The 25,610-nt window shown below is 40.0% G+C and overlaps 1 protein-coding gene across 2 annotated transcripts in view; it reads right to left on the bottom strand.

The window, feature by feature from the left end:
* Positions 1 to 2,335: 2,335 nt before the first annotated feature.
* Positions 2,336 to 25,610, bottom strand: part of SPAG1 (sperm associated antigen 1) — a 60,225-nt gene continuing 36,950 nt past the window's right edge. For both annotated transcript variants that reach the window (XM_039526473.1, XM_039526474.1), the window contains 7 exons: positions 24,716 to 24,868; positions 16,646 to 16,821; positions 10,393 to 10,534; positions 7,020 to 7,146; positions 5,482 to 5,646; positions 3,509 to 3,883; positions 2,336 to 3,352 (listed from right to left, as the gene is read on the bottom strand). In XM_039526473.1, the coding sequence (XP_039382407.1) occupies positions 3,221 to 3,352; positions 3,509 to 3,883; positions 5,482 to 5,646; positions 7,020 to 7,146; positions 10,393 to 10,534; positions 16,646 to 16,821; positions 24,716 to 24,868 (1,270 nt within the window). In that variant the 3' untranslated portion in view covers positions 2,336 to 3,220. The remainder of the gene's footprint in view (positions 3,353 to 3,508; positions 3,884 to 5,481; positions 5,647 to 7,019; positions 7,147 to 10,392; positions 10,535 to 16,645; positions 16,822 to 24,715; positions 24,869 to 25,610) is intronic.

The following is a 25,610-nucleotide window of genomic DNA, read 5'->3' as shown; positions in this document are numbered from 1 at the left end:
ACTTCTAATTTCTTTACAGCCTACCTCATCATTAATATACAATGCTGCTCTACTTTTACCTTTATATTTGTCTTTCCTGAACAGCACAAACCTTCAATACCTGTACTCCACTCATGACTACTATCCATCATATTTCTGTTATCCCTATAATATCAGGTTTCACTTCCTGCACCAGTAATTCTAGCTCATCCATTTTGTTACCCCAGGTTCTTGCGTTGGTGTACAAACATCTTAGCTGTTTTTGTCTGGTTTCATCCACATTCCTCACTGAACTTGGTAAAGGTATTCTACTGCCAGTTTCACCTACCTGTTAGCTTCACTGGTATCAGCACTATCTTTCCTCTTAACATCCATTCTCCTATCCACTGCTGTATCCTTTCTTGATTTTCCTCCCGCTCAATGTTAGAATCAGGTGTGGCGATTGCATGAGCATCAGTTGTGTCAACCTCCAACCCAGAAGTCTATTTCCCTCCCTACTCAGGTGGAGCCCATCCCATAAGAAGAGTCCTCTGTTCATGGATGCCTCCCAGTGGTCAAACATCCCAAAGCACTTCTTACAGAACTACTGCCTGAGCCATCTGTTGATCATCATAATCTTGTCTCACCTTCATTCTCCTTCTCTAGAGACAGGTAGAATCCCACTGAAGATCACCTGAACCTCAATTTCCTTAAGTGTCTTCTGCAGCCTGGCATAGTCTCCCTTGATACATTCCAGCGAGAATCTAGCTGTATCATTTGTTCCCACATGAAGGATAATCAGTGAATTCTTAGCTGATGCCATTAGGATCCTCTTCATCATCAGGTCCACATCCCGCATCATAGCTCCTGGCAGACAGTGCATCATTCTGTTCTCTGGATCAGCTCTAATGCCAGGCCTGTCTGTTCTTCTTAGTAAGAAGTCACCAGCCATGCAGTCCTTCCTTTTCCTAGTGATAGTGTGATTCTCCAGCCTTCCTCCTATTCTTTCTGGCTACAAGTCCTCTTGTCCCTTATTCTCCCTTGCAATCTTCTGCAAGTCATCCTGTATCCTCCTGGAGCTCTGAACTCCAGGTATCTCCACTGGCTCTTTTCCTTTTCTTATAGGACTAGTCACTCTTCTTCCTTGCCCTCCCTCCTTCAGTTACAGCCTGCTGTGCCCCTTCTTCATTTTCCAACTCAACAAACCTGTTTCCTGAGCTCTATTTCTCTTTCACTAGTGGTCTTTTCCTATGCCTGGTTCTCATAGTCACATGCTTCCACTGGGCACTTTCCTCACCCAGCAGTCTCCTTCTCAAAGCTCTTCAGTCCAGCTTGCATCTGTGAGTCTTGATTTTTCCTTCAGCCTCCTATCGCCTTTCCTCCATCATCTGCTCAAATCCCCTTCAAAACTCAACCATAGTTTCTACCTGCATCTCTAAACCTTAGACCTTCTCTTCCATCGTCTCTATCAGGCGGTACTTCATATAAACAAGGTTCTTTTCAGATACCTGTTCCAGGATCATGTACATCCTGCAGCTTCCACATCCGGTCATCTTCATTATCTCTTCCATTCCTTGGGTCACTGCCACTGCTGCCTCTCTACCTGTCTCAGCCTTCCCACCTACACATCTGCCAAGGAAGAAGAAAAAAACAAAACAAAAAACAACCAAAAAACCACACCCACACCAAAACAAAACCAGACCACCACACACTCCTTCCCCTAACCTCCCCTGTTTACAGCTCTGTTTGCTGGCTCCTGTGCTGCTGACTGACTGTATGGCAGCCTTCATAGGACCCCTAACCAGGGAAGCCCCTTCCCTTAATCAGGGTTCAGCTTCTCTCACAGAACACTGACCCCTACTAGCCTCTGCAAACTGAACAGGAAAAAAACAAAACCACAAAACAGAAAAAACAGACACACACACACTGCCCCTAAGGAACAGGGACTTCCTTCCTCCCTTTTCTTCCAACAGAACTCCCACTTAAACTCCCCTGTTTCCCACTCCGTTTGCTGGCTCTGGTGCTGCTGCTTCTCTATACCTTTAGAGAAAAATATATTTTGTACTAATATATGCCTGAGACAAATTTACATGAAAATAACATTCCCAATCTCTCTCATTTTCATAAAGCACCTACAGGTTTAATGTACACTGGGGATGGAGTGTGGTTAAGTTAAACAAAGAAACTGAGTAAAAGGGGAAAAAACACTTTTTTTTGAAAAAGAAAGCTTCCTCTGCTTTCAAATATGAACATGTTGGTATAGCACAACTCAAAATAAAGCAGAACTGTTAACTTAAATTGAGTTTGTGAAACTACTATTTTTGTGTCTGTCTTCTCAACCATGACTGACCAGAAGAGTAACTGGTGCTTTAAACAGTTTTTATAGGAGTTTCAGAAGAGTCAAATATCTTTATTTCTAATTGCGGCCACTTTTTCTTAGGATAAATTAAGCAAAAATTAATTACAACAGAATAAAACATTATGATAGCATATAGTATTTCAATAATAGAATACAAGAGAGGGTCTATCAATGAAAATTTGTCACTACCAATAAGTACCGCTTTCAAAAACAGTACAAAAGCATCAGCAATCCTGCCACAAAAAATTTCCACATGTATAACAATAAATTACTCTCCTCTTTTCCATTTCAAAAACTTCACAATTTAACAATTATATTGCTTCAAAGAGTTCCATCACAAACTATCTATTTTGATTCACCTGTTGTTAACCTGTATTGCACAAACAGTATAAAAATATGATTTTTGTACATTCCAAGAAAGATGACATTAAGCAGTTATTTAACATCAGAAAAAAATTAACACAAAGTATTTTTTATAAACGCAGGGCTTGTCTATACGATGCGTTAGTCCGCACTAGAGGAGTGTGAATTCTAGGGCACACTAGCGTGCTGCACATTAACTGGCCCACATTGACCCTGCTGGAGTGCACGATATAGATATAGATATATATATGTGTGTGTGTATATATTCTAATTTGATCAATATATCATCAAATAATATGACCTATGTTATTAAATACAAACATGTGCATTAGTATGCTATAGGTTAAAAAGTTCTATAGTTACAAGATAAAAGAGCAGCAGATTTTAAATGTGCACATATTGTAAAAAAAAAATAAAAAAAAAAATACAGCAGCTTCAACAATCCAGGTAAAAGACTGACTTTATCCCATGCAAGTCTGCATAGTTCATACACCCAGCCTACCAACATCAACTATATACATGCAAAAGTTAAAATTCTGTTTAAAGTTCATAAACCCTTTTAAGGCTCTCCAGGTCTTCTAAAGAAAATTGGTGACTTTGCTTTTTTGAAAGAGAATCAAACAACTGCTGAACCTGCTCTTTTTCATTCTTGCTAAGAAGTGTCAGCACTACCTGAAAAAAATATATTTTTTATAGTTAGTGCATGTAGGTATAAGTCTATTTTTCTGTTAAGTCCTAAATCTAATAAGCTTTATATTGTATTGAGTTTTTTACATTTTGAGTTTAACATTTTCACAGAGATAAATTGCATTGAAGATATGCTCTTACCTTAAACCTCTCAACTTTACTCAGATAAAGAAGGTGCTGATACACAAGACCAGGGTCTTTCTCAAGTAGATGACATTCCAGTGCCTGCATAAAGATCAGAATGGTATCCCCTTCTAGTTTGTTACTTAGCAGCATTGGCAATTTTTTTGGATCAATAATGGTTAAAAGATCTCCACAGGCAGCTTCATCCTTCTTGGCATTCACCGCATTTATAATCTGACCAAACTCATAGGCATTAGATGGTTCTGAAATGAGTAGTTTTTCAGAGATTTTCAATGGCAGACTGTTTTCAGCTCCTCCTTTGGCAACTTGGTAATTAAGCACAGCATTCTCTGAGGTACTGGTCTGTCTCTCCTCTTCATTACCCTCATTCACCTTCACAGGAAAACAACAAATAATTTTAATTTTGACATATATAATATCTCAAGTTTCATAAACCAGATGACAGTATGTCCAGCACTGATACCACTAAATTAGAGTTTACCACATGCCTCATCTTGTGGGAAGACTTTTTGGAACACGATGACTAGTCTCCTTTCTATGTCCCACTTTGCCCTTTACAGAAATGGTACCCTAATATTCATGCAGGTTAAAAGGTTGTTTTTCTTAGTTAGCAATGCATATTTTACACTTGTCTTCAGTATTTTGCACCCTCTTCTTAAGGAGAGAGCTGAAAGTTTTTGGCAGAAAACTAAACACAGGACCAATAACATCATAATTTCAAATATACATACTAGCTACATGAATTATAGATCAAGAATAGTCATACTGTATTTTAGTCATAGTAAATATCTACTACAAATAGGCTGTTTTTCAAAACATGAAGAGTCATGAAATTGGGTTAACACAATGAAAATTCAGGTGTCAGCATCTCTTGAAATTTATAATAAAACTTTTTGAAAAAGTTTTAGGGTATGTTATAACGTCTTTGTGCCTAGTCTGTTGTTCTTTTCTCTCTTCAATAATCTGATTGTGTTCTCTACTTCTTACTATTAGGAGAGGTTTCTTGAGCTCATATATAGTACATTTTGGTTAAAATGAAAAAGCCAACTTCTAGATTATGCCAGTTACATGAAGTTCCCCAAATCCCTTTGACTTTGATGGGATTCCTGCATGGGACCATTTGCACAATTTTAATAAAAGTTATACAACAGTTTTAAAATGAGAGACCCAAATTCTAATCTCACACTATATAGATCAGTTGCAATATTTCTTGTAATAAAACAATGAAGAAAGACACCCATTCTTACAGGACCACAAACGTTTAGTCACAGAGAAATACCACCATCAAATGATTCAGTATTTAACAACAGTGACTCAGTATTATCTGAGTGCAGTTGTTTTAACCTAGTAATATTACATCACTTAGTTATTGTAGTAAAAGAATCAAGGGGAAAACAGCATTCTCTGATGATTTTGTAGATTTTTCACCCCCACTCTACTTCTCCAATGCATACTCAGTATTCCATTCTTCCGCCAAGCCTAACTGAAGGTATAGTCTCTGACAGCACACACAGCCACAGGGGACTCCTGGACAGCACAGCCTCTTGCTGGTTCCCCAAAAACGTTTGAAAGAGACTTGAAATGTTGCATTATCAGATATGACCGATATTTTGAACAGTTTTTGTTTGTTTGTTTGTTTCGTTGTTTTTTTTTAAAAGAACATGTCCTCAACTTTAACATCTGAATGTTTCTTGTTTAGGCATTACAGTCAGTTTATTTCTGCTGGAATTTTGGATGTAGCCCGAAGCATTACAGGCTTAATTATAAGAGTCTGATTGGCACCAAATAAACACAACATTAAAGATAGGAGTAAATTGGCATGTTTTTTAAATTAGCAAGCACATGAATAAACACACTATATGTAAGACGTATTAGTTCAAAATATCTGTCAACATTACAGAACAAAAGCCCTATTTTAATCTTAAGTGTGTGACTTCAATACAGCCTGCTTTGCAAAAGAAGGGAAATACCTCTTGTATTTTGATTTTCTTCCTTTGCTTTTGCTGGCTACTGGCTCCAACATCATTTTTAAGGTTAAGCAACTGGGTAATCTCTTGTAGCTCCCTCTTTGCTTCAGCCACATTTGGATCTATTATAAGTACTTTGCTGAGATCATCAACACTGGCTTGGTAATTCTGAAAGGCAAAGAGGAAAAGTAAATTGTTTTCATAAAACAATTCCAGATGCCACAGTAGGAGAATTAGCTAACTGCTACACTCCTATTGACAATTATTCAGAAAAATGCTGGGATACTGACAACAAATGAGCAGAATAAATCTAAAATTAGATTTAAACATGTATAATATTACTAAAGGGAAAAAAAAGCTAAGAATGGGTTCTCTGTTCTTTTAAACTATTGTTATGCAGCTAAATATTTACAGATGATCTCTGTAAATATCCAATTTGTGAATAAATTTGCTCAGAAAATCCACCCCCATTAGTGAATGCATTATTAAATGATACTGCTTTTCCAGTCTGGGTGTGTCTGCCCTGTTTTCTCACTGTCTGACCTGACAGCGGTGACCCACTGATAGATGATTTTAGGAAATGTATATGTGCTAGGTCCACCCATGTTGTGAGACCTGTCATATACACACACTATAAATACACTATGTAAAGTGTATTTCTGCTTACGTCTTCAATAAAATTGCAAACATTTTTCTAGAGTACACAAAAAACGGGGAAGTTTCTTAGATTCTTGTATTTCTTCCTATATTATTATTTTAGGAAGAATAAATGCATCACTGATCTCTGACTACCTGTTTGGCTGGTTAAATCACTCTCAGGTTTCACTGTCACCTATATTAATTTCTATGGACTACAATGACACAAAGAGGTCAATTGAAGCTGATCAATTACAGGATACTTAATAGGGCTAAGGAAAACATTTAACACAAAGCAATACTTTGTCTTCCCACTGGTTTTGCAGAGAGGTGAAATTTTCCTTTTTTTTTTTTTTTTTTTTTTGCTGCTGTAATTTTGCAGTTTTTTTTAATAAGTAAAGGAATCTGATTTTGTCATCATGCTTACTAAAGCCTACATTTGGAACTCATAGTAGAGTATGAAGGCAACTGAAGGGAAAAAAGTGTACATTCAGTCTGCTGCATTACTTGGTTTCAAGACATTCCTTACCTGCATGCTCAGCAATGCTCAACATTGAGAGACCTCAGCAGGGGAAGGAGATTGTACGAGTATCAGAGAAAAATTTAAAAAAGCAATAGAATCTTATTTAATTCAATTCCAGTTAACCAAAACTCTGAGTTACTCTCTGACATTACTGCATGCATGAATAAATTACATGAAAGCATTATTCAAATATTTCTTATGGCTTCAAAATATTTGTACAGTGCTTTACTTTTGTCAAGTGCTTTACCAACATTAATAAATAACCAACATTCCACACCTCCCGTGTATTTCCATATCCACTGTAACTATGTGAGTGCATTTGAACAAGAGAGCTGCAAATTTAAAAATATTTATGAATACCTGCCTTGTTCTTTTTTCTTACCTGTAGTCCTTTGTATGCCAGAGCTCTTCTATAAAAAGCTTTGACATTAGAGTCTTCTACCTGAAGAACATGATCACAATCCTGTTTAGCCTCTTCATATTGATACAATTTTAAGTAACAGAGAGCCCTAACAAAATACAATAAAATACAGTTCAGTTTAAGGGAATTGTAACATATTGCAGTGCCAACAGTTTTTGACTCTCAAAGGTTAACTATGTTGCTTGTTAGAATTCAGCATCAATTGATTTTTTTAAACTTTGGAGTTCTTAAAAAATATTTATACACCTTTACCCCAATATAACGCTGTCCTCGGGAGCCAAAAAATCTTACCGCGTTATAGGTGAAACCACATTATATCCAACTTGCTTTGATACACTGGAGTGTGCAGCCCCACCCCCCCGGAGCGCTGCTTTACCGTGTTATAGCCGAAGTCGTGTTATATCGGGTCGTGTTATATCAGGGTAGAGGTGTAGTACAAGTTATTACAGCATTGGATTTATAATATTTCCAAATGGCCAATTCCTGCAATCTTTTCTCAGACAAAACTCCATGAGACTTTTACAGTTAAATTAAACACATGGGTAAATGTTTGCAGTATTAAGGCCTATGTCAGCATAATACACCCTAATACTGTAATGGGGCATTAGTTCAATAGTGGCTATGGAAAAAAAAGTGCCACCTAGTAAATCACTACCACTACTTTTGGCAGCACTTTGCAGCCAGGTATTACTTGGATGTCTCACATCCAAGTACTGACCCAGTCAAATCCTTCTTAATTTGTGAGAGTTGATGGGATTACAGCAGGTTTAAGCAATTCTTTAAAAATTAATGCTGCTGCACTGCTGTTTCTAACCATCCAAAATACGTAGGGATATCCTACTCTTCAAAATGGCACCAAGCATATCAAACACTGGGTGAAAAGTCTCTTCCACAGGCACTGCAGGAAGATTTAAAAAGGACACTATATGATCCACCAAATTGTGGAACTGCACAGCATCCTCAGAAGGCAAGTAGCCACTCCCACATGTTCATCTGGGATAAACATAATCCATTTCCAAATGCTCCTGCTCAAAGGGAAAGCTACCTCCTCATCTTCCTCCTCAGAAAGCATTTCTGGCACAACCATCTGTAATGTTGCCAGATCTGAGGATCTCAGAACTGCCATATCCTTTTCAGAAGAAACATTTCCTCTCCTCCATGTGGAGGGTAACTGAAAAATTCCTGAAGTAACCCCCAGGACTGCCAATCTCCCCCGCAACTGATTTTGGGGTTGCAGATCATAGGGTGATACAAATCGAGCCACAGGTGTCTGCATTCTTCCTCTAATTTCCTCTTGGTAAAGATCCAGGTCTGGATCAGAGGTAGAATGAAACAGGGATAACAGCGGATCCACAGGGAAATATGAAGATCCATCTCTGCCACAGGATTCTTTGCTGCTTTTACATCTCTTTGTGGGGATCCTGTAGGGCCATAGGAGGAAGAAGCATAAGGTGTTCCAGGGAAGAACCAGAAGCGCTTTCTGACCAATTCTTGCTAACAGGAGACAAGGATGATGATCTTGAAACCGGGGAAACATGCCTCCTTTTGGAAACCTCATATTTGGAACCAATGAATATACCAGAGCCAGAAGGTGAACTTGGGCTGCCAAGGTGAAAGAGCTCCCTAGGACCAAGGATGTAGCTGGAACTGACTTAGGGACAACAATGTATCTGAAGAAGTGGACATCAGATCCAACATTATATGCTAATCCATCTTCCTTGCTATTGAAGCTGGGGATGGAATGGTTCTTTGCTTCATAACTGTAGAGGTCTTTCAGAATCAGACAGATCCAAAAGTTCTGAAGCATAGGAACTGGCATTGCTACCAGACAGTTATGTCCCTATGCTGCTTTTTCTTCAATGCCAGGACAGATGGAACTGAAGGAGCTGTTGGCCCTCATTCTGTCACCAGTTCATTCCATCCTCCTGGATCTGGAAGTGGAAGTTGGAACTGACACTGGTCCTGCAACCTCAGGAGTTCAGCCAGGGTCAGTATCTGCAAGCATGAGGGTTGGCACTAGTGAGGGTGGCAAAACTGTCTCAACTTCTCTTCCAGAACAGGGTTATTTAGAATTGACTGCATGGCCCTCGATTTGGACATGCATAGCTTTGGGGGCTTGACTTGGGGAGCTGAAGGAACATAATCAGGGGTTGCAGCTTGTTGGAACCATTCAGTCACTGAGAACCACTGGAAGCCCCAGGAGCTGAGACTGGCCTCTTAGATCCAAGATCTGAGAACTGATTGGATCCAAAGGGTCTAGCCAGGAGAGCTATCTTGAGATGGAAGAACTGCAAATGAGTCACCCTGTCCTTGCAAGCTCTGGGAGTGAAGGCCTGAGAAATCAAAACATCCAGAAGGTGAATGTCCTCTTCTCAGGCATTTGAGACCCCACTCCTCTCATCAGGTGCCAGGAAGACAGTTAGGCAAGAAGTGTACCTCTTGAATCTCAGGTTTCAGAGTGGTAGCCGTGTTAGTCTGTATCAGCAAAAAGAACAAGGAGTACTTGTGGCACCTTAGAGACTAACAAATTTATTTGGGCATAAGCTTTCGTGGGCTAAAACCCATTTAATCAGATGCATGCAGTGGAAAATACAGTAGGAAGATATATATACACACAGAGAACATGAAAAAATAGGTGTTTGATACCAACTCTAATGAGACTAATCAATTAAAGTGGGCTATTATCAGCAGGAGAAAAAAACTTTTGTAGTGATAATCAGGATGGCCCATTTCAAACAGTTGACAAGAAGGTGTGAGTAACAGCAGGGGAAAAATTAGCATGGGGAAATGGCATCCACTCCCAGTCTTTATTCAAGCCTAATTTAATGGTGTCAAATTTGCAAATTAATTCCAGTTCTGCAGTTTCTCATTAGAGTCTGTTTTTGAATTTTTTTTGTTGGAGAATTGTGACTTTTATGTCTGTAACTGAGTGTCCAGGGAGGTTGAAGTGTTTTCCGATTGGTTTTTGAAGGTTATAATTCTTGAGGTCTGATTTGTGCCTGATTTGACATCAAGAATTATAACATTCAAAAACCAGTTGGAGAACTGAGAGTGCTGTAGCTGACACTGCCAGAAGAAGGTTCTACCACAAGACAGCCCAGTACCCATAAGTGGGAATATGCAGAACCACTTGAAGAAGGAGAGAGAAGATATAAAATAAAAACAATAGTTATTTGAACCACAACTCAATCATGGGAAAAATCTAATTCTCTGTTTATATAAAAAGGTGATTCAGGTGGCACAAAATTAGTATCTGCAGACACAAAAGAAAATCATCATCATATATTCTTATTTAGTGTACTTACAAACTGTGGCAGAGATTTCAGCTCTTTACCTGTTAGTGTAGATAGCACATTCCTTGGAATTTAACTTCATGCATTCGTTGTATTTCATTAGAGCTTCTTTGTATTTACCCTTCTTTACAAATTCATTTCCTTCATTTTTAAGGGTCCTGAAATTCTCTTCAGTTTTTTCACCTTGGTAACAAAAGGACTAAAATGTTATTTAAAAAACCATCCGTTCATTAAGGGTAGATTAATAACCCACCCAGATTAAGCAACAATACACTGCCCCTGGAGTAGCTGGAGGGTCACGATATTGATTCCTTGAGTCATAATCTCTCTCCTCGTCTCCCCACTGCTCCAAGGAGGAAACAAATTGTACCATGTATAAATCTGGCACAGTGTATGCTCTCCGAATGTGCTGCTATACATTGGGAGAAAGGGCAGAGCCAAGTGCCAAGTTTTAAAGAAAGTCAAACCACTAAACTGGTGAAAGTCACTGGAACCTGAGTTTGTTGAAGTGCTAAACCAGCTTTTCACAGCAATAGTCATCACAAGTAAAAAAATAATCATATAGTAAATAGAAAACGTTGAATGATGTGTTTCTTAACATAATAAAAAAAATCCAAAAACTAAGAATCTGAATACATGTAAATTAAACTATATAATGTCTTGTATATAGATGTGTATATAGATGTAGTGTATCTCCCTGGTTAGCAAAAAGAAGCACCAAATTTAGCATAAAGGCTATATTTAGTTGCAAATCAACATGTTTTAATGGTTACCAACCAAAAAGAATCAACTTTCCTTTAGGAAAATAACTGCAAAGTACAAATGCGAAACAAAATTAAAATTGATTTAAATCATGATTAAAATCAATGATTTAAATGACTATGATTATAATCAATCCACCTTGGTTACACTTGCCTCCCTCCCACATTCCCTCCTTTCTGTTTCATCCTCTTGTTGCATTTTGTCCTGAATTAGGCGGCAAGATGTTCTAGGCAAGACCTCTCTCTTATTATGTGCTTGTAAAATGCACAACACAGTGGGCCACCAGTCCCCACAAATAATAAACAAGAATAACATCATAGCCCTTAGTGTGCAGCAACGAAAATCTAAATTTACTGCTATTAAAAATCCTGTTAGGCTTAAACGTGTATAATTTCTTAAAGTCAGTGAACCAAATATAAAGAGACCCACATGCTTAACAGACTGTATACACGAGGATCATTTTAGCCAATAATGAAACTGAATAAGGGTTAGGGGTAAAACGTGGCAGCCATTCTGCACTAGAAACACTACACAATAATGTACTTAGGGGAAAATAAAGAGTAACTTATCCAGTTGAAATCAGAGGGGAATTAGACAGGCAGCATGTAAATAACCTGAGTCAGAATGTGGCCAGGACACTAGGACTAATTCTTCCAGCTGTTGCTAAGAGTGCCACGTGACCACAGATTTTGTATCTGAAAGAAGTACTGTTCAGTAGCCCTGTGTTCAGGGATTAGCCTACTTGAGCCAGCTAGCGTGTGTGTAACAATACCAATGAAGACAGCACAGCATGGGCTTCAGAATAGGCTAGTGAGTCGATATTCAGAGTCTATGCAAGGCTTGTACTACCCTGCATTGAAGCCTACGTTGCACTGTGTTCACTGCTATTGCCTGCGCTAAGTGCATTCAAGCTACCTCAGACAGATTTGCCCATTCAGTTTTTGCTGTGTAGACATATCCTAAGAGAAGACTATCACCTTCTCGGTTACCCTTCACCAGAGGAAGTGATTATGCAGACTTAATTTAATCCCTTTATAAGTAAATAAATAAATAAATGTATGTATGTTACGAACGTGTTCTGTAACTGTTGTTCTTCAGGATGCATTGCCCATGTCCATTCCACTTCAGGTGCGTGCCCACCCAGTGCACAGTTATTGGAGATTTTTCCCTCAGTGGTACTCTTTGGGGCAGCATATGCACCCTCACCTGCCTCATATCACCATACCAAAAAAGGGGGCAGAGTTGCCCCCAACTCCCCTCTGTTGCTTTTTACCAAAAGACTCCAATAGAGAGCGGAAGGAGGGTAGGTTGTGGAATGGATATATGCAACACATCTCGAAGGAAAACAGTTATTGCTAACAACAGGTTAGTAATCATTTTTTCTCTTCAAGTGATTGCACATATCCTTTCAATTTCAGGTGACTTTCAAGCAGTTCGATCTGGAGCTGGGGGATTGGAGTCTCCCTGAATAATGATTGGAGGACCACATATCCAAATCTGGCATCATCTCTTGACTGCTGAGAGATGACATAATGTGAAGCAAAGGCATGCACTGATGACCAACCAGCCCCTTTGCAGATATTACTTGTGGGTGAAATCTGCGCCACTGTGCAATGCAGAATTTGTGCAGAATTAATGTTCTACGAAGAAGTTCCTTTTTCCCTGCAGAACTGGCAATGCAGAGCTGCGGGCTGCCACTAGGGGCCACTGGACCCGGAAGAGTCCAGCTCCCCAGCTTGCAAACAGACACTGCCAGGGGGAGGGGGAGGAGGAGCTTGAGGGTTCCTGGCAGCTGCAGTTCCCAGCACACCCTGAAAGAAGGAAGCATGTGCAGGAAACTCCATACAAGCCTGGGACCCAGCATAAGGTGAGGAGGGATAGCTCAGTGGTTTGAGCATTGGCCTGCTAAACCTAGGGTTGTGAGTTCAATCCTTGAGGGGACCATTTGGGGATTGGTCCTGCTTTGAGCAGGGGGTTGGACTAGATGATCTCCTGAAGTCTCTTCCAACCCTAATAATCTATGATTAGGCTGTTTCTCACTCTGGAACCCTGGGTGGGGGGTGTGTGTGAGTGTCCAGGCCAGGGGGCCCTGTGACTGGGCTGTTGGGGGAGGAGGTACAGGTGTCTGGCCCCACAGCTGGGCTCTGAGGGAGAGATGGGAAGAGAAACAGGAACTGTGGTGTCATAGGGGTTTCTTTAGTTCTCTACTCCTGGGGGAATTTTTTTGTTGTCTGTATTGTTACACACATAGCTGCTGACAGATATTTTGAAATAAATTACCCAAATAATTGAAACTGGCATGATTATATAGTGTTATTTTGACAAATGAAATTAGCAGAATTTTAAAATGTTGTACACAGAATTTTTTATTTCTTCTGTCACAGGACTGGAGAAAAATGAGTGATTATCAACTGGTGGGTAGAAAGCCAAGATAGCTGCTAGATGGACCTTGATGGAACTAATGGCAAGACCTTGTTACAGATATAACAAAAATAGTCCAGCACATGATGGATTGGAGTCCAGACCAGGGAAATGCCTTTTTGGTATGACCAAATGGAGAATCTTTTCCACTTTTCCAGGTAAGTAAACCCAGTAGAAGGCTTTCTACTGTTTAAAAATACATCCTGAACCACCTTTGAACAAACCTCCTCCTTAGGATCCTGAGAATTCAGGTCTGTGTCCAGTGGTAGTGGCAAAGGAGCTCTGGGAGACATGGTCAGTAATGTAGAAAACCAATGTTGCCAAGGCCACACTGGAACTAGGAGTATGACTCGAGCGTGGTCCTGCTTGATTTTCATCAACACTCTAGACAGAATTGGAACTGGAGGAACGGAGTGCAGGAGCTTGTCTGTTCAGGGCAACAGGGAAGCATCCATCTGAGACCTTAGACTGTGACCTGCTCAAGGGCAAAACTGATGACACTTTCTGTTGACTGTTGTTGTAAACAGGTCTGTATGGAGAGTCTCCCCCAACTTGAAAATGAATCTGGCCTTGTCTGCACAGATACACCATTAGTGGTGACTGGTGAAAGATCTGGTTAATCAGTCTGCAAGATTGTTTTGAACACCCAGAAGGTGAGAGGCCTTGAGATGGAGTGAACTGGAAATACAAGAGTCCCACATCCACATTGCCTCCTGGCATAGCAGAGTCAAATGGGCCCCTCCTAGCCTGTTCACACCAAGAGGCCGGGACCCAGATTGTTGTGGAGCAGGTCACAGTAGGAACCCAGACCCTGAAGGTAAGAGGGCCCGGGGGATTCTGGCCTGCGTCTGTGGCTGGAGGCTGCAGAGCAGGCCCACTGGATGGCGGAGGCGGAGCTACAAAAAGCCCACCGGGAAAAAGAAGATCTGGCCCTAAAACTGAAGGACAATGAGGAGTGGTGAGTGCAACTGGCGGGACATCTCCGGGTTGCACAGGATCAAGGACCCCCCCTTCCCCCAGGTGTGGGATTGGGGAGGGGAAGGGGGGGAGGGTGTAGTAGGGCAGTCACCCTGCTCTGGCCCTGAAGAGGTTAAAACAGCCCTGGGAAAGGGCTGCCCCAGGGAGCCAATAGGGTAGGCTGATTGGAAAGGCAGCCACAGCTGGCCCTATAAAAAGGCTGTGAGCCAGGAGCTGAGTCAATCTCTCTCCAGCCTTGGAGGGAGAAGGACCTGGCTCCCTGGGACCTCAGGCTACAGAGAATGGAGCAGGGCTGAGGAAAGGCAGGAGGAGCTGGGGAGCTCCGGCCTGGTAAATCCCCATGCTGCAGGCCTTGCTTAAAGGGCCAAAACAGGTCCAGGGATTGCAGAGGCAGCAGCCCAGAGATAGGCAGAGGCAGCTGGTCCAATCTCCTTGCCAATGATGAGTGGTCATGACAGACTGCAGTCTGCCCCAGTGAACAGGGGCTAGATGGTGACTGGCCGTAGCCACTGAGGCATGGTGGGTGAGAGGGTTGGAGGTTCCCCTGGGAGGGGAGACCTAGAGCATGATGGGGTACTGCTGGGGCAGAACACCAAGGTAAAGGGCACTGGGGTCCGGGAGGGACACAAGGGCCTGAGGCAGGTGAGACACCGGACAGTAGGAGGCGCTCCATATGCTGGACAGCTAATTCCCAGGATAACCAGCAGGAGGCGCTGCGCCTGTGAGTCTCGTTTCACTACAGTCCCCTCCATGGAAAATAATTTTTCATAGTCAAACTGTGGTTGAGTATGCAATACTACCCTTTCCCTATAAAATCCAAATTACTGTAAATTACTACTGACTGGTCTTATTCTTTGAGTCAAGTTTCCTTCTCTCAGGCAAAATTCTAATGCACATTGTTGGATTCAACAAACAAATAATACTAATACTAATATCAATTTTCAATATTACCTAATATTACCAACATATCTGCCTCCACCCCTTATTTTTTGCTCAGTTAATTCATCTTGTACATAGATCTGTTATAACTATAAATACGTGGTGTGTTTGTTTGTTTCCCAGTTGGTATACAAAAGGTGAAGAGTAATTCTTTAGATTATCTTTCAGACAGCAGTAACATCATTAATTCTTTAGTTCTTCAGGAGTGGAGGCTGATTTAGGACATGCCTTTTTCCAGTAATGAATTATGGTTAGATCATCTAATGCCCTGGAGATTAGGAGAGAAAAAATATTTCCTGTAACTGAGACTATGTCTACATGGCCATGTAGTTCAGACTATGGGGGATGTGAACTGAAGAATGCACTGTATAACTATCCTGTGTGGATGTTGCTAGTGAAAACTGAAAAGTACCTAGTTCACATTAACATTATCCCATTTGAAGAGGGCTGTGCTAATAGAAACTAGGTACCTTTTAGTTTCCACCTGCAGCATCCACACAGCGCAGCACTTAGCACCCACCACAATTCACACCCCTGTAGTCTCAACTACGGGGCTGTGCAGATAAGCCCTGAGTTCCCTAAAGACAGTATGCTTTAGAAACATACATTTGCCATTCTTACAGGTTCACCAACTTTGTATACTTATCATAGAATCATAGAAGATTAGGGTTGGAAGAGACCTCAGGAGGTCATCTAGTCCAACTCCCTGCTCAAAGCAGGACCAACCCCAATTAAATCATTCTTGAGCTAAGAGGTAACATTATTGGTGGAGAGAGGCTATGCGGTAGTCACAGCAACATTCTATCATGATGTAGAGCATGACTCTACTTTCAAAATAAATGATGTAATTAAGGTTAAGTAAATAGGAAAGACCCACTCGATAGTTCCAATGGGTATCAACATATTGCTGATCAATATTCTTACCAACATTATATATATATATATATTCGAGGAAATGTACATTGAAAACTCATCCATGGGGTGGCAAAGCAGCACAATATTATGGATCTATACAGGTTATTAAATCCAATCTCGACCATTATACAACTTTTCCTTTCAGAAAAATTTGCTGTTCATATTATTTAAGGATATTGCCTCTTCAGATAATATTCTGAAAAGCAATGGAATGTTTAACTTTTGTTAAACTATATTTCCATTTTTCTACCTCTACATATTTGCATATGCTATACATACTGTTCATCTCTGATTGTCTATCTCCACTGAAGTCTGCAATCTTCTTTCGCTTAGTCTCTGAAGTAAGGCTTCCTCCATCCCATTTGTGTAATTGAGCAGAAACAGGAACAACTGGAATTGGTGGTAGCTTCTCTCTCCAACTTGGACCATCTTGATCTATTAAAGTTCTTGTTATTCTGAAGACAAAAGCATACAAATGATTTTTCATATTTTTTTCCTTTTTACAGCTTTACTTCAATTTTAAAAATATCACTGTCCTTCAATTCTTCTAATAGGCCAGGTCTACACTACCACGTACTTCGGTATAACTTTCGTCGGTCAGGGATGTGAATAAGTTACACCGACCTAAGTGCCAGTGTGGACAGTGCTATGCCTCTCGTGGCGGTGGATTTATTATGCGGATGGGAGAGCTCTCTCCCTTTGGCATAGAACACCTTCGCTAGATGCGCTACAGGGGCGCAACTGCACCGATATAGCGCTTCTAGTGTAGACTTGCCCATAGTGCCCAGTTTAAGTAGTATTGTCCTGAATTTTTAAAAAAAAGACCCTTAGGGGTTTTTTCCCCCCTTAGAGTTTTTATGCTCTTTGTTGGTATTTATACGGGTCTTTTCAGCAAAGGAGAAACTCACTTAGGCCTGGCCAGTAAAGCATTTAAGCATGTGATTAAGTGTTTAGCTGGCTCAGAGCCTCAGCAAGTGGGTACTGAGAGTTCTCAGCCTCTTGCAGGATTGAGCCTTGAGTCCTGCTTACTGTATAAACTAAAACTGAAAAGAAAACAATTTTTTTTTGCTAATTTATCTCAGATGTGAAGTTAAAAGGTATTGCTTGTGACAATATTATATACACGAGTTTCAGACACAAAATGTACTTTTTACAGCTGTTGATACCACATTAAATACATACAACTACTTTCTGCAATATTACTGCAACTCAAAGTATTTTAAGAACTTCTTGCACTGTAAGTCTCTAAGCATGAATTCATTATCCCCATTTAAAAATGTACAGAAAATACATTTAAAATAGTCTCAACTTGACCCTTTTCTTATGAAAGTGTACTTTCATTACTCACAAATTGTAGACAACTAGATTATTCCAAACCATAGAAGGCCCAAAATAAACCCATTAAAGTCAATGGGAGTCACTGGATTGACCACAATGGGTTCTAGATTAAGACCTAAATAAAGAAAACTAACCTATAAAAAACTTGACAACACTGCTGTACATTTTATAGTATCTTTTTAAACGAAAACATTAAATATTAATGAAAACTGATTAGAAAATTTTCTACATTGAGAAAAAAGATCAGGAAGAGCCTAGGAACCAATTCTTGAAGGAAAATTCTGCACTGTCCAGTAAATTATACTATGTTCAAATTTTACTTCATAATCTTGCAATATGCAGCTGTATTACTCCCACCACTGATGCAAAAATATATTAATATTATATATGAAAAATCCTTTTTCATTAAAAGAAACAATTGATATACATCTGAAAAGGATTCAACAATGTTGGATGCAACATTAAAAATGAGGCTGGAATGGAAGAAAATAATCCAGATTCACATTTCCTGCCCTTGATTTTAGTCTTTAAATGTTTACAGTACAGTATTTATCAACTGAAAGGCTTTTTAATATTATAGTATAACTACAGAAGATGAACAGTTAGGGCCCAATCCCAGTCTCCTCACTCCCACAAGACCCTCAAAGGTCTACAAAAAAACTCTAAGAGGCTGTATGCAGTGCTGTTGCACCTGTGTTGGTCCCAGGATATCAGAGAAACAAGGTAAATGAGTCAATATCTTTTATTGGACTATCTTCTCATGGGCCTGGTCTACACTGGGGGGGGAGGGGTTCGAACTAAGGTACGTAAGTTCAGCTACGCGAATAGCGTAGCTGAACTCGAAGTACCTTAGTTCGAAGTACTTACCCGTCCTCACGGCGCGGGATCGAAGTCCGCGGCTCCCCTGTCGACTCCACCACCGCCGTTCGCGGTGGTGGAGTTCCGGAGTCGACGGGAGCGCGTTCGGAGTTCGATATATCGCGTCTAGATGAGACGCGATATATCGAACTCCGAGAAGTCGATCGCTACCCACCGACCTGGGTGGGTAGTATGGACGTACCCTTGGTGAGAGAGACAAGCTTTTGCGATTCCACAGAGGGGGGAGGGATAGCTCAGTGGTTTGAGCATTGGCCTGCTAAACCCAGGGTTGTGAGCTCAATCCTTGAGGGGGGCCACTTAGGGAATCTGGGGCAAACATCAGTACTTGGTCCTGCTAGTGGAGGCAGGGGGCTGGACTTGATGACCTTTCAAGGTCCGTTCTAGGAGATAGGATATCTCCATTTAAAACAAAAACAAACAAAAAAACACTCTTCTTCAGAACTGAGAAACGTACTCAGTGTCACAGCTCAATACAAGGTGGAACACATTGTTAACATATATTTCAAGGGACCATTCAAGGTGAACTGACTCATTAACACCTCTCCAGTCATGGGGTAGGAGGGAAGCTGGGGGCTTTAGTGGGTTATAGATTGTTGTAATAAGCCACAAATCCAGTGACTTTACTCAGTCCGAGTTTTAATATCTAGCAAAAGTTATGAATTTATGCTCCCAGGCTCATCTTGGGAAGGCGTTGTGCAGATTTCCTTTGAGGGTAAGGCCTGAGAGGTCAGCAATTGAGTGATTGTTTTGCGAAAAGCGTTCACCCACAGGTGATATGATGTTCTTGTCTGTTATCATTTTTCTGTGAGAGTTCATTTGAGAGCCTAGTGACAGTCTTGTTTCACCCACATAGTGGTTATTGGAGCATTCAGTGAACTGGATGAGGTATGTCATATGTTGTGATAGATGGGTAAGGACCCATGGATCTCGAAAGGTGTTTTGTGGGAGATGCTGATCATTGAGCAGTGAAGATATGTCTACAGGTTTTGCATCCGTTGTTCTGGTAGGGCTGAGTTGGTGTTTCCTGATCTGTGGGGAGCTTGCTCCTGATGCTGAGCTTGGAGAGTTTGGAGGGGTTATTTGAAGGCCAGAAGGAGTTCAGGAAAGATTTCCTTTTGGATGTGGACCCCATCAAGTATGGAGTATAACTGTTTGGAACCATATGGTGTATCGTCAATGTGGGGCAATAAGTGACAACTAGAGGTGTGTGGCTGGAGGGGGTTTTATTTCTATATTGAAGCAGGTTCTCTCAAGTATTTGGGGGCCCATTCCATGATGCGATCCACTTTGTTTGGTGAAGGCAGTTTTAAGTGCATTGAGGTTTGTATCCTGGACTTTCCTCAGAGCATATTCTGCAGTATCTGAGTGCCTGGCTGTAGATAAGATTTCTTGGTGTGTTTGGGGAATTTACTGGATCTGTGAAGGTAGTTGTAGCCATCCATGGGTTTCTTCTATATAGTTGTCTGTAAGGTTCCACTGCTGAAGGTCATCATGGTTTCCAGGAATTTGATGCTAATGTGGGAATATTTTAGAAAAAGTATAATCGATGGGTGGGAGTGGTTGAAGTTGTGGTGGACATCTATGAGGGAGTCTAGGTCATCTGTCCAGAAGATGAAAATATCTCAGATATATCATTGGTTTCATGGTGCTTCTGTCCAGAAATTCTTCTTCAAGGTGGCCCATGAAGAGAATAGAGAACAGAAAAAGATGACAACGACTCAAGGATTCCAAATCAACCCACAGCCAGTCATTGCAACTAATGGACAGCCAGATGATCAAGCTCTTAGATGTTTGGGTCATGTAATTAGAAACCAGTATGATTCAGAGACATGCAACAGACTGATACATACTGAACTTCAAAGATAGCCTAATAGTGTAAATATTGTATATGGTAGGAATGGTAGGGGGAAATGTAACAGAACACTCTTCTGTATTATATTGTTCACCCACTATGTGGCAATGTGTGTGAAATACCTTATTTAAACAAACCTCAGCCACACCTGAGAGAGTATTAAAGGATCTTATGATGAATACATCTGGTATGTATATGCAAGCTCATTCATACTGGCCAGCGAATAGAGACCAAATTCACGGACATGAAAAATGTGACATGGACCATGCATAAAATCTGGTCTTTTGTGTACTTTTACACTATGCTATAAGCAGTGTTTCTCAAACTGGGGGTCCTTACCCAAAAGGGGGGTGGCAAGACTAATGTGGGGGATAGCGGTATTGCCACCCTTACTTCTGCACAGAAGTAAGAATGGCAATACCATACCATGCCACCCTTACCTCTGTGCTGGCGGCACAGCTGCCTTCAGAGCTGGGTGTCTGGCTAGACGCCATCGCTCTCCAGCCACCCAGCTCTGAAGGCAGTACAGAAAGGTGGCAATGCCACGTTGCCCCTACAATAGCCTTCCAACCCTCTTTTGGGTCAGGACCCCCAATTTGGGAAACACTTACTTAAAGGCTTTACATATTTATATTTTACCATTTTAAAAATACATATTCATGCTTGGTTACAACCCTGTGAAATTTAAAATTTTAATATCTGCAACTCTGAAATTCATGATTTTTAAAATGCATTGACTGTGAAATTTATGAAAATGAACCATGAATTTGATAGAGCCATGTGTATACAGTATACTTTTCATACAAAAGTTTGTAACAAATTTCACCAGAAGAACTCTGCAGCTTTTAATAACTGGAATTACAGGAAACATATTGGAATTAGAGTCAATTAGAACGAGAAGTCCATTTAGTGAACAGAAGTGCATATACACAGTTCCCATTGCCATGGCCTATAGATGCCTCACAATAATTAAAAAGGAACAGTAGAAATATCAGTCAATCCAACAGAAAAAAAAAAAAAAAACTAGCCATGGAAACCTGATGGTATGCAGTCAGTGGTAAAATGGCACTGATGAAAAGCCTCACTGAAAAGAAGCTTGCCAAACCTAGGTTCTGGAACAACATTACAGGGAACAGTTTCTATAAGCAAGGTCCCTCAAATAACAGTGCTTGCTACCACTCCTGCAGGATAACGTATCAGGACACCACAAAAAAAAGTAATTCAACATATTCTAACCAACATGACGAACTCTCTTATTAATGGTGGAACTGCAAAGCAAAAATAAATAAATTGCTCACACCCTTCAATGCTTTCTTTATGATGTACACAGACAATCTCAAAGTTTTATTTTAACAATTCTGCTTGTCTTTTACATGACTTAATAGGAACCTCAGGACCTGAGCTCCATTTTTGCTTGTAAGATTTTTGGAGGACCTGGTTATTTAGGCCAGCCTCAGAAGACAGCCTGAATAAGATTCCCCTTCACCTAGGGGTGAAAGAACAGCAGATTAGTCAGCTTCCTGTGATATCACCAATCAGATCCCCCTGAGGATCTTAAAAAGTTCTCCAATAAAAACAGGAAGCCAGGACCTGATATTCCTAATATAAAAGACATGTAGAAAAATACTTTTTAAATGACATTTTTGAGGTTATCCCTTTACATCAAAAAGGAACAGGAACGGTAGAAATGCCACCTTTTTTCCTTTGCAATTCACTTCTTAAACTGTTTCTTTTAAAACTGTTTCTCTTTTTCACTGAAACTGAGTACACCTCTACCTCAATATAACGCTGTCCTCAGGAGCCAAAATATCCTACTGCATTATAGGTGAAACCGCATTATATCGAACTTGCTTTGATCCGCTGGAGTGTGCAGTCCCGCCCCCCCAGAGCACTGCTTTACCGTGTTATATCCAAATTCGTGTTCTATCGGGTCGCGTTATATCGGGGTAGAGGTGTATTTTCTTTATTTGATCAGCTATTTAAATTGAATTTAGAAATGATAAAAATTTTAAAATAAATTGTATTTAAACTTGCGCAAGAGGGCAATACTCTAAAAACAAAATCTGAAAGCCCAAAATGAATTACCAGCAAAGGAGGAGAAGGAACAAGCACCTGAAATAAGATGATGGGTTGCTAGGGAGGAAAGAGTAATGAGTAGTGAAGCTAAAAGCATAAGGAAGGCCTAGAAAGGAAAAAAAGGAAAAATGTTAAGGAAAAAAAAATAGAAAGCTTAAACCCTACGTAAGTTACATGAACGTCAATCGGGAAATTTCTAAAGTACCTGTTTATAAATAAAAGATAGTGATACAGGAGGTAAAACCATGCACACCAATTGTTTGACATCCGTAATTTCACCACACCAGGAACTCATGTAGTACCAGATGTAGACACTGATGTACTGGCAAGTTTACTCTACAGTTAAAGATAACATCCTTTATAGAAAATGTTAACCTAAGATCCCTTCTGGTGTACATACACCTACAGATAGAAGTTAAAGTTACCGTTCACTTTTCAAGAAGCATAGGAAATAACCTCAATGCTCCGTCCGTCCCTCCTTTATAAAACAGGTTCTAATATTGAAGGTTGAATATATGTGGGCTATTGCTCAATGCATACTGGCTTCTCTGTTCTCATACACAATATTTAAAGTAGAAAAAAAGCAAATACAGTTCTGTGATTCACAGAATTACTATAAGTTAAAAGAAATGTAAGTATGACAATGTTTGAAGTATCAAGCACAATTCTATACAGTTGCTATAAATATAATTACAGAAATTAATGATCTGCAGTTGGCAGCAAGAATGATGGGGGTTTGAAACTATTAAAAAGATTAGAAAAATTATATTTCTTAAACTATACACTGTGTAGACAGTGACTATCGCTAGTATTATCTCACCTGGTAACAAACCCAAAAGTTAAGAAGGGGAGCAAACTGAAGCCTCACACAAAAAAGTAAAGCCCTTTAAACATAGTTGTAGTTTAAAAAAAAAAAGACTCTAAAATCACTGAGGTTCCAAGTATATACCCTCTCAGTAACTCCCATATTTAATCTGTCCAGTATTCGAATATCAATAACTATTTTTTTTTTCAAAAGTGATGCTACACTCATGAGGTGTATGAGGTACAAATCTTATACTCTGGAAAAAATATTGTTACCCAAACACAAATACAGCTCCCCAGAGTTCCATCTCGCTTTTACTGCTGGCAGCCACATGTAGAACATGCTAAACATTTTAGTATTTATGAATTTGGTCTTGAATGTAAGGGGCACTTAAGTTGTATGGCAAGAGATTGAGATTCTCTCTTGTATGCTTCAGTGTTAAACGGATGACCAATGCAGACACTGAAACGAAAGAGTTTAGCAGACCACTAACTTAGAGATCTTTCTGTCAAGACTATCATGTGAAATTATTGTTCTACTCCAGCCCAAGATAGCATTTTGTCATCTAATACAAGAATAAAGTTTTGTAAACCCAAGTATTAAGGGCAAAATTCTCACTGAGCCACAGGGAAGATCTCAGCTTTAACATTTTGCTCTCCACATATACATGCATCTCTCACTGAGGTCAGCAGAGTAGAGAGAGGAGAATATTGGGAGTTGATATCTGCCATGCAGAACTTGCAGGAGATTTCTGCCTTAGGTTATAAAATTTAAATCACGTAGAAAAGGGTGAAATATCCAGCACAAAACATGAAATTTTGCTGACATGGATTAAGATCAAATTTTTAAGATAGTCTCAGGGAAGCGGCACAAGCCACTAATAAGCTACTGTAGACAAGTGGTAGCACAGTGAAACTTAATAGAATGTTGATATCTGTGCAGGCTAGATGTCAAATATTAGCCTGGCACTTCAGGGATCAGGAGTCCTACAAGTTTCATTCTGCTGCTGCCCTCACACTGACCAAAACACAGAAGGAATTAAAAAGAAATGGGGAAAGCACAGAACAAGAGAGGAAAAACAATACAGCGTGGGTAACGGACAAATGACAGAACAGTAGTGGAAAAAAGATGGTACATTCACAGGTGCTGAAAGCAAAAGAAAAGCCCACCCTTCAAGTTTATATTCATGGTTTAATTGTAGAGTGAATACAACCAATGGGAAATGATGTTACTGAGAACATAATTAAGAACAAACAACTAGTGTTTCTGTATATACTTCTAACTCTGAGGCACATAGAGGAGAGGGAGAGGATAAAGGAAAACAAATAAAATAAAATATAAAATCCTATTTTTCCATTCAGCATCTTATAAGAACACAAAAACCACAAATTGAGGTTACCTATTAACACTGTCATTTGCTGCCTGGATCCCACTGTCTATCTGTAGAACCATTTTATAATCAACATACGCCTGCCGATATCGCTCCATGGACTCGTATGCCATTGCCCGTCGCAGAAGAGGTTTAAGGGCAAATGGATGAAGTTCCAGAGCTCTTGAGAATACAAAAGAAAAAAGATGACAAGCAGTGCAGGGCTGAAAACAGAATTGTCAGGTAAACCTAATGAAGCTATCCAATTATATAAAGAACTATACATAGTATGTCCATTATTTCATTTTGGGGTTATCTTGACAAAATAGGAAAGCAGATCTGGAGTGGTTTATTAGCAACTAAAAAAACCCAAAATGGGATTGCAGCCATGTACGTGCTAGCATATTTTATTATAATGTATTCAATTTAGATTTGTTAACTCAGTCTGATAACCTACTTCCTTCACAGTGAACACATTTAAGGCCCGCCATACTTAATAGAATCTTAATGTGGTTATTCTGCTTAATGTTAATGGGATGATTATTCTGTTTAAGTGGTGCCTAGATCTGTGTGGATCTTATGAATTTATGCTTGTTCTGTCTGCTTGTTCCTTTAATAGCTTTCAGTTCCTCAGTAGTTGTAAAACATGAGGAAAATATTTAGCAATAGTACAAGCAGTACACAACTGCCTGTTGGCTGTGAACAACTGAGGTTAGCATACAAGGAAAAAACTGACTGTTTTGGCAGGATGTCTCCCAGATAAAACTGCTGCTGATGCGGTCAGGCAGCAAGCTCAGCCTCTAGTGCAGCACAATGAGTATTACTTCTAAACTACATGGACTGCTCCAGTGACATGATGGGCTCACAAAAGCACAAAATGCCCACAAAAGCATTATTATTTAAAAAGTGTCTTTTGTTAAAGGAA

This window comes from Mauremys reevesii, linkage group 2 (genome assembly GCF_016161935.1).
Source record: "Mauremys reevesii isolate NIE-2019 linkage group 2, ASM1616193v1, whole genome shotgun sequence".
Lineage (NCBI taxonomy): Eukaryota > Metazoa > Chordata > Testudines > Geoemydidae > Mauremys > Mauremys reevesii.
The sequence above is the reverse complement of the archived record's forward strand: the minus strand, read 5'-3'. Positions and strand labels throughout refer to the sequence as shown.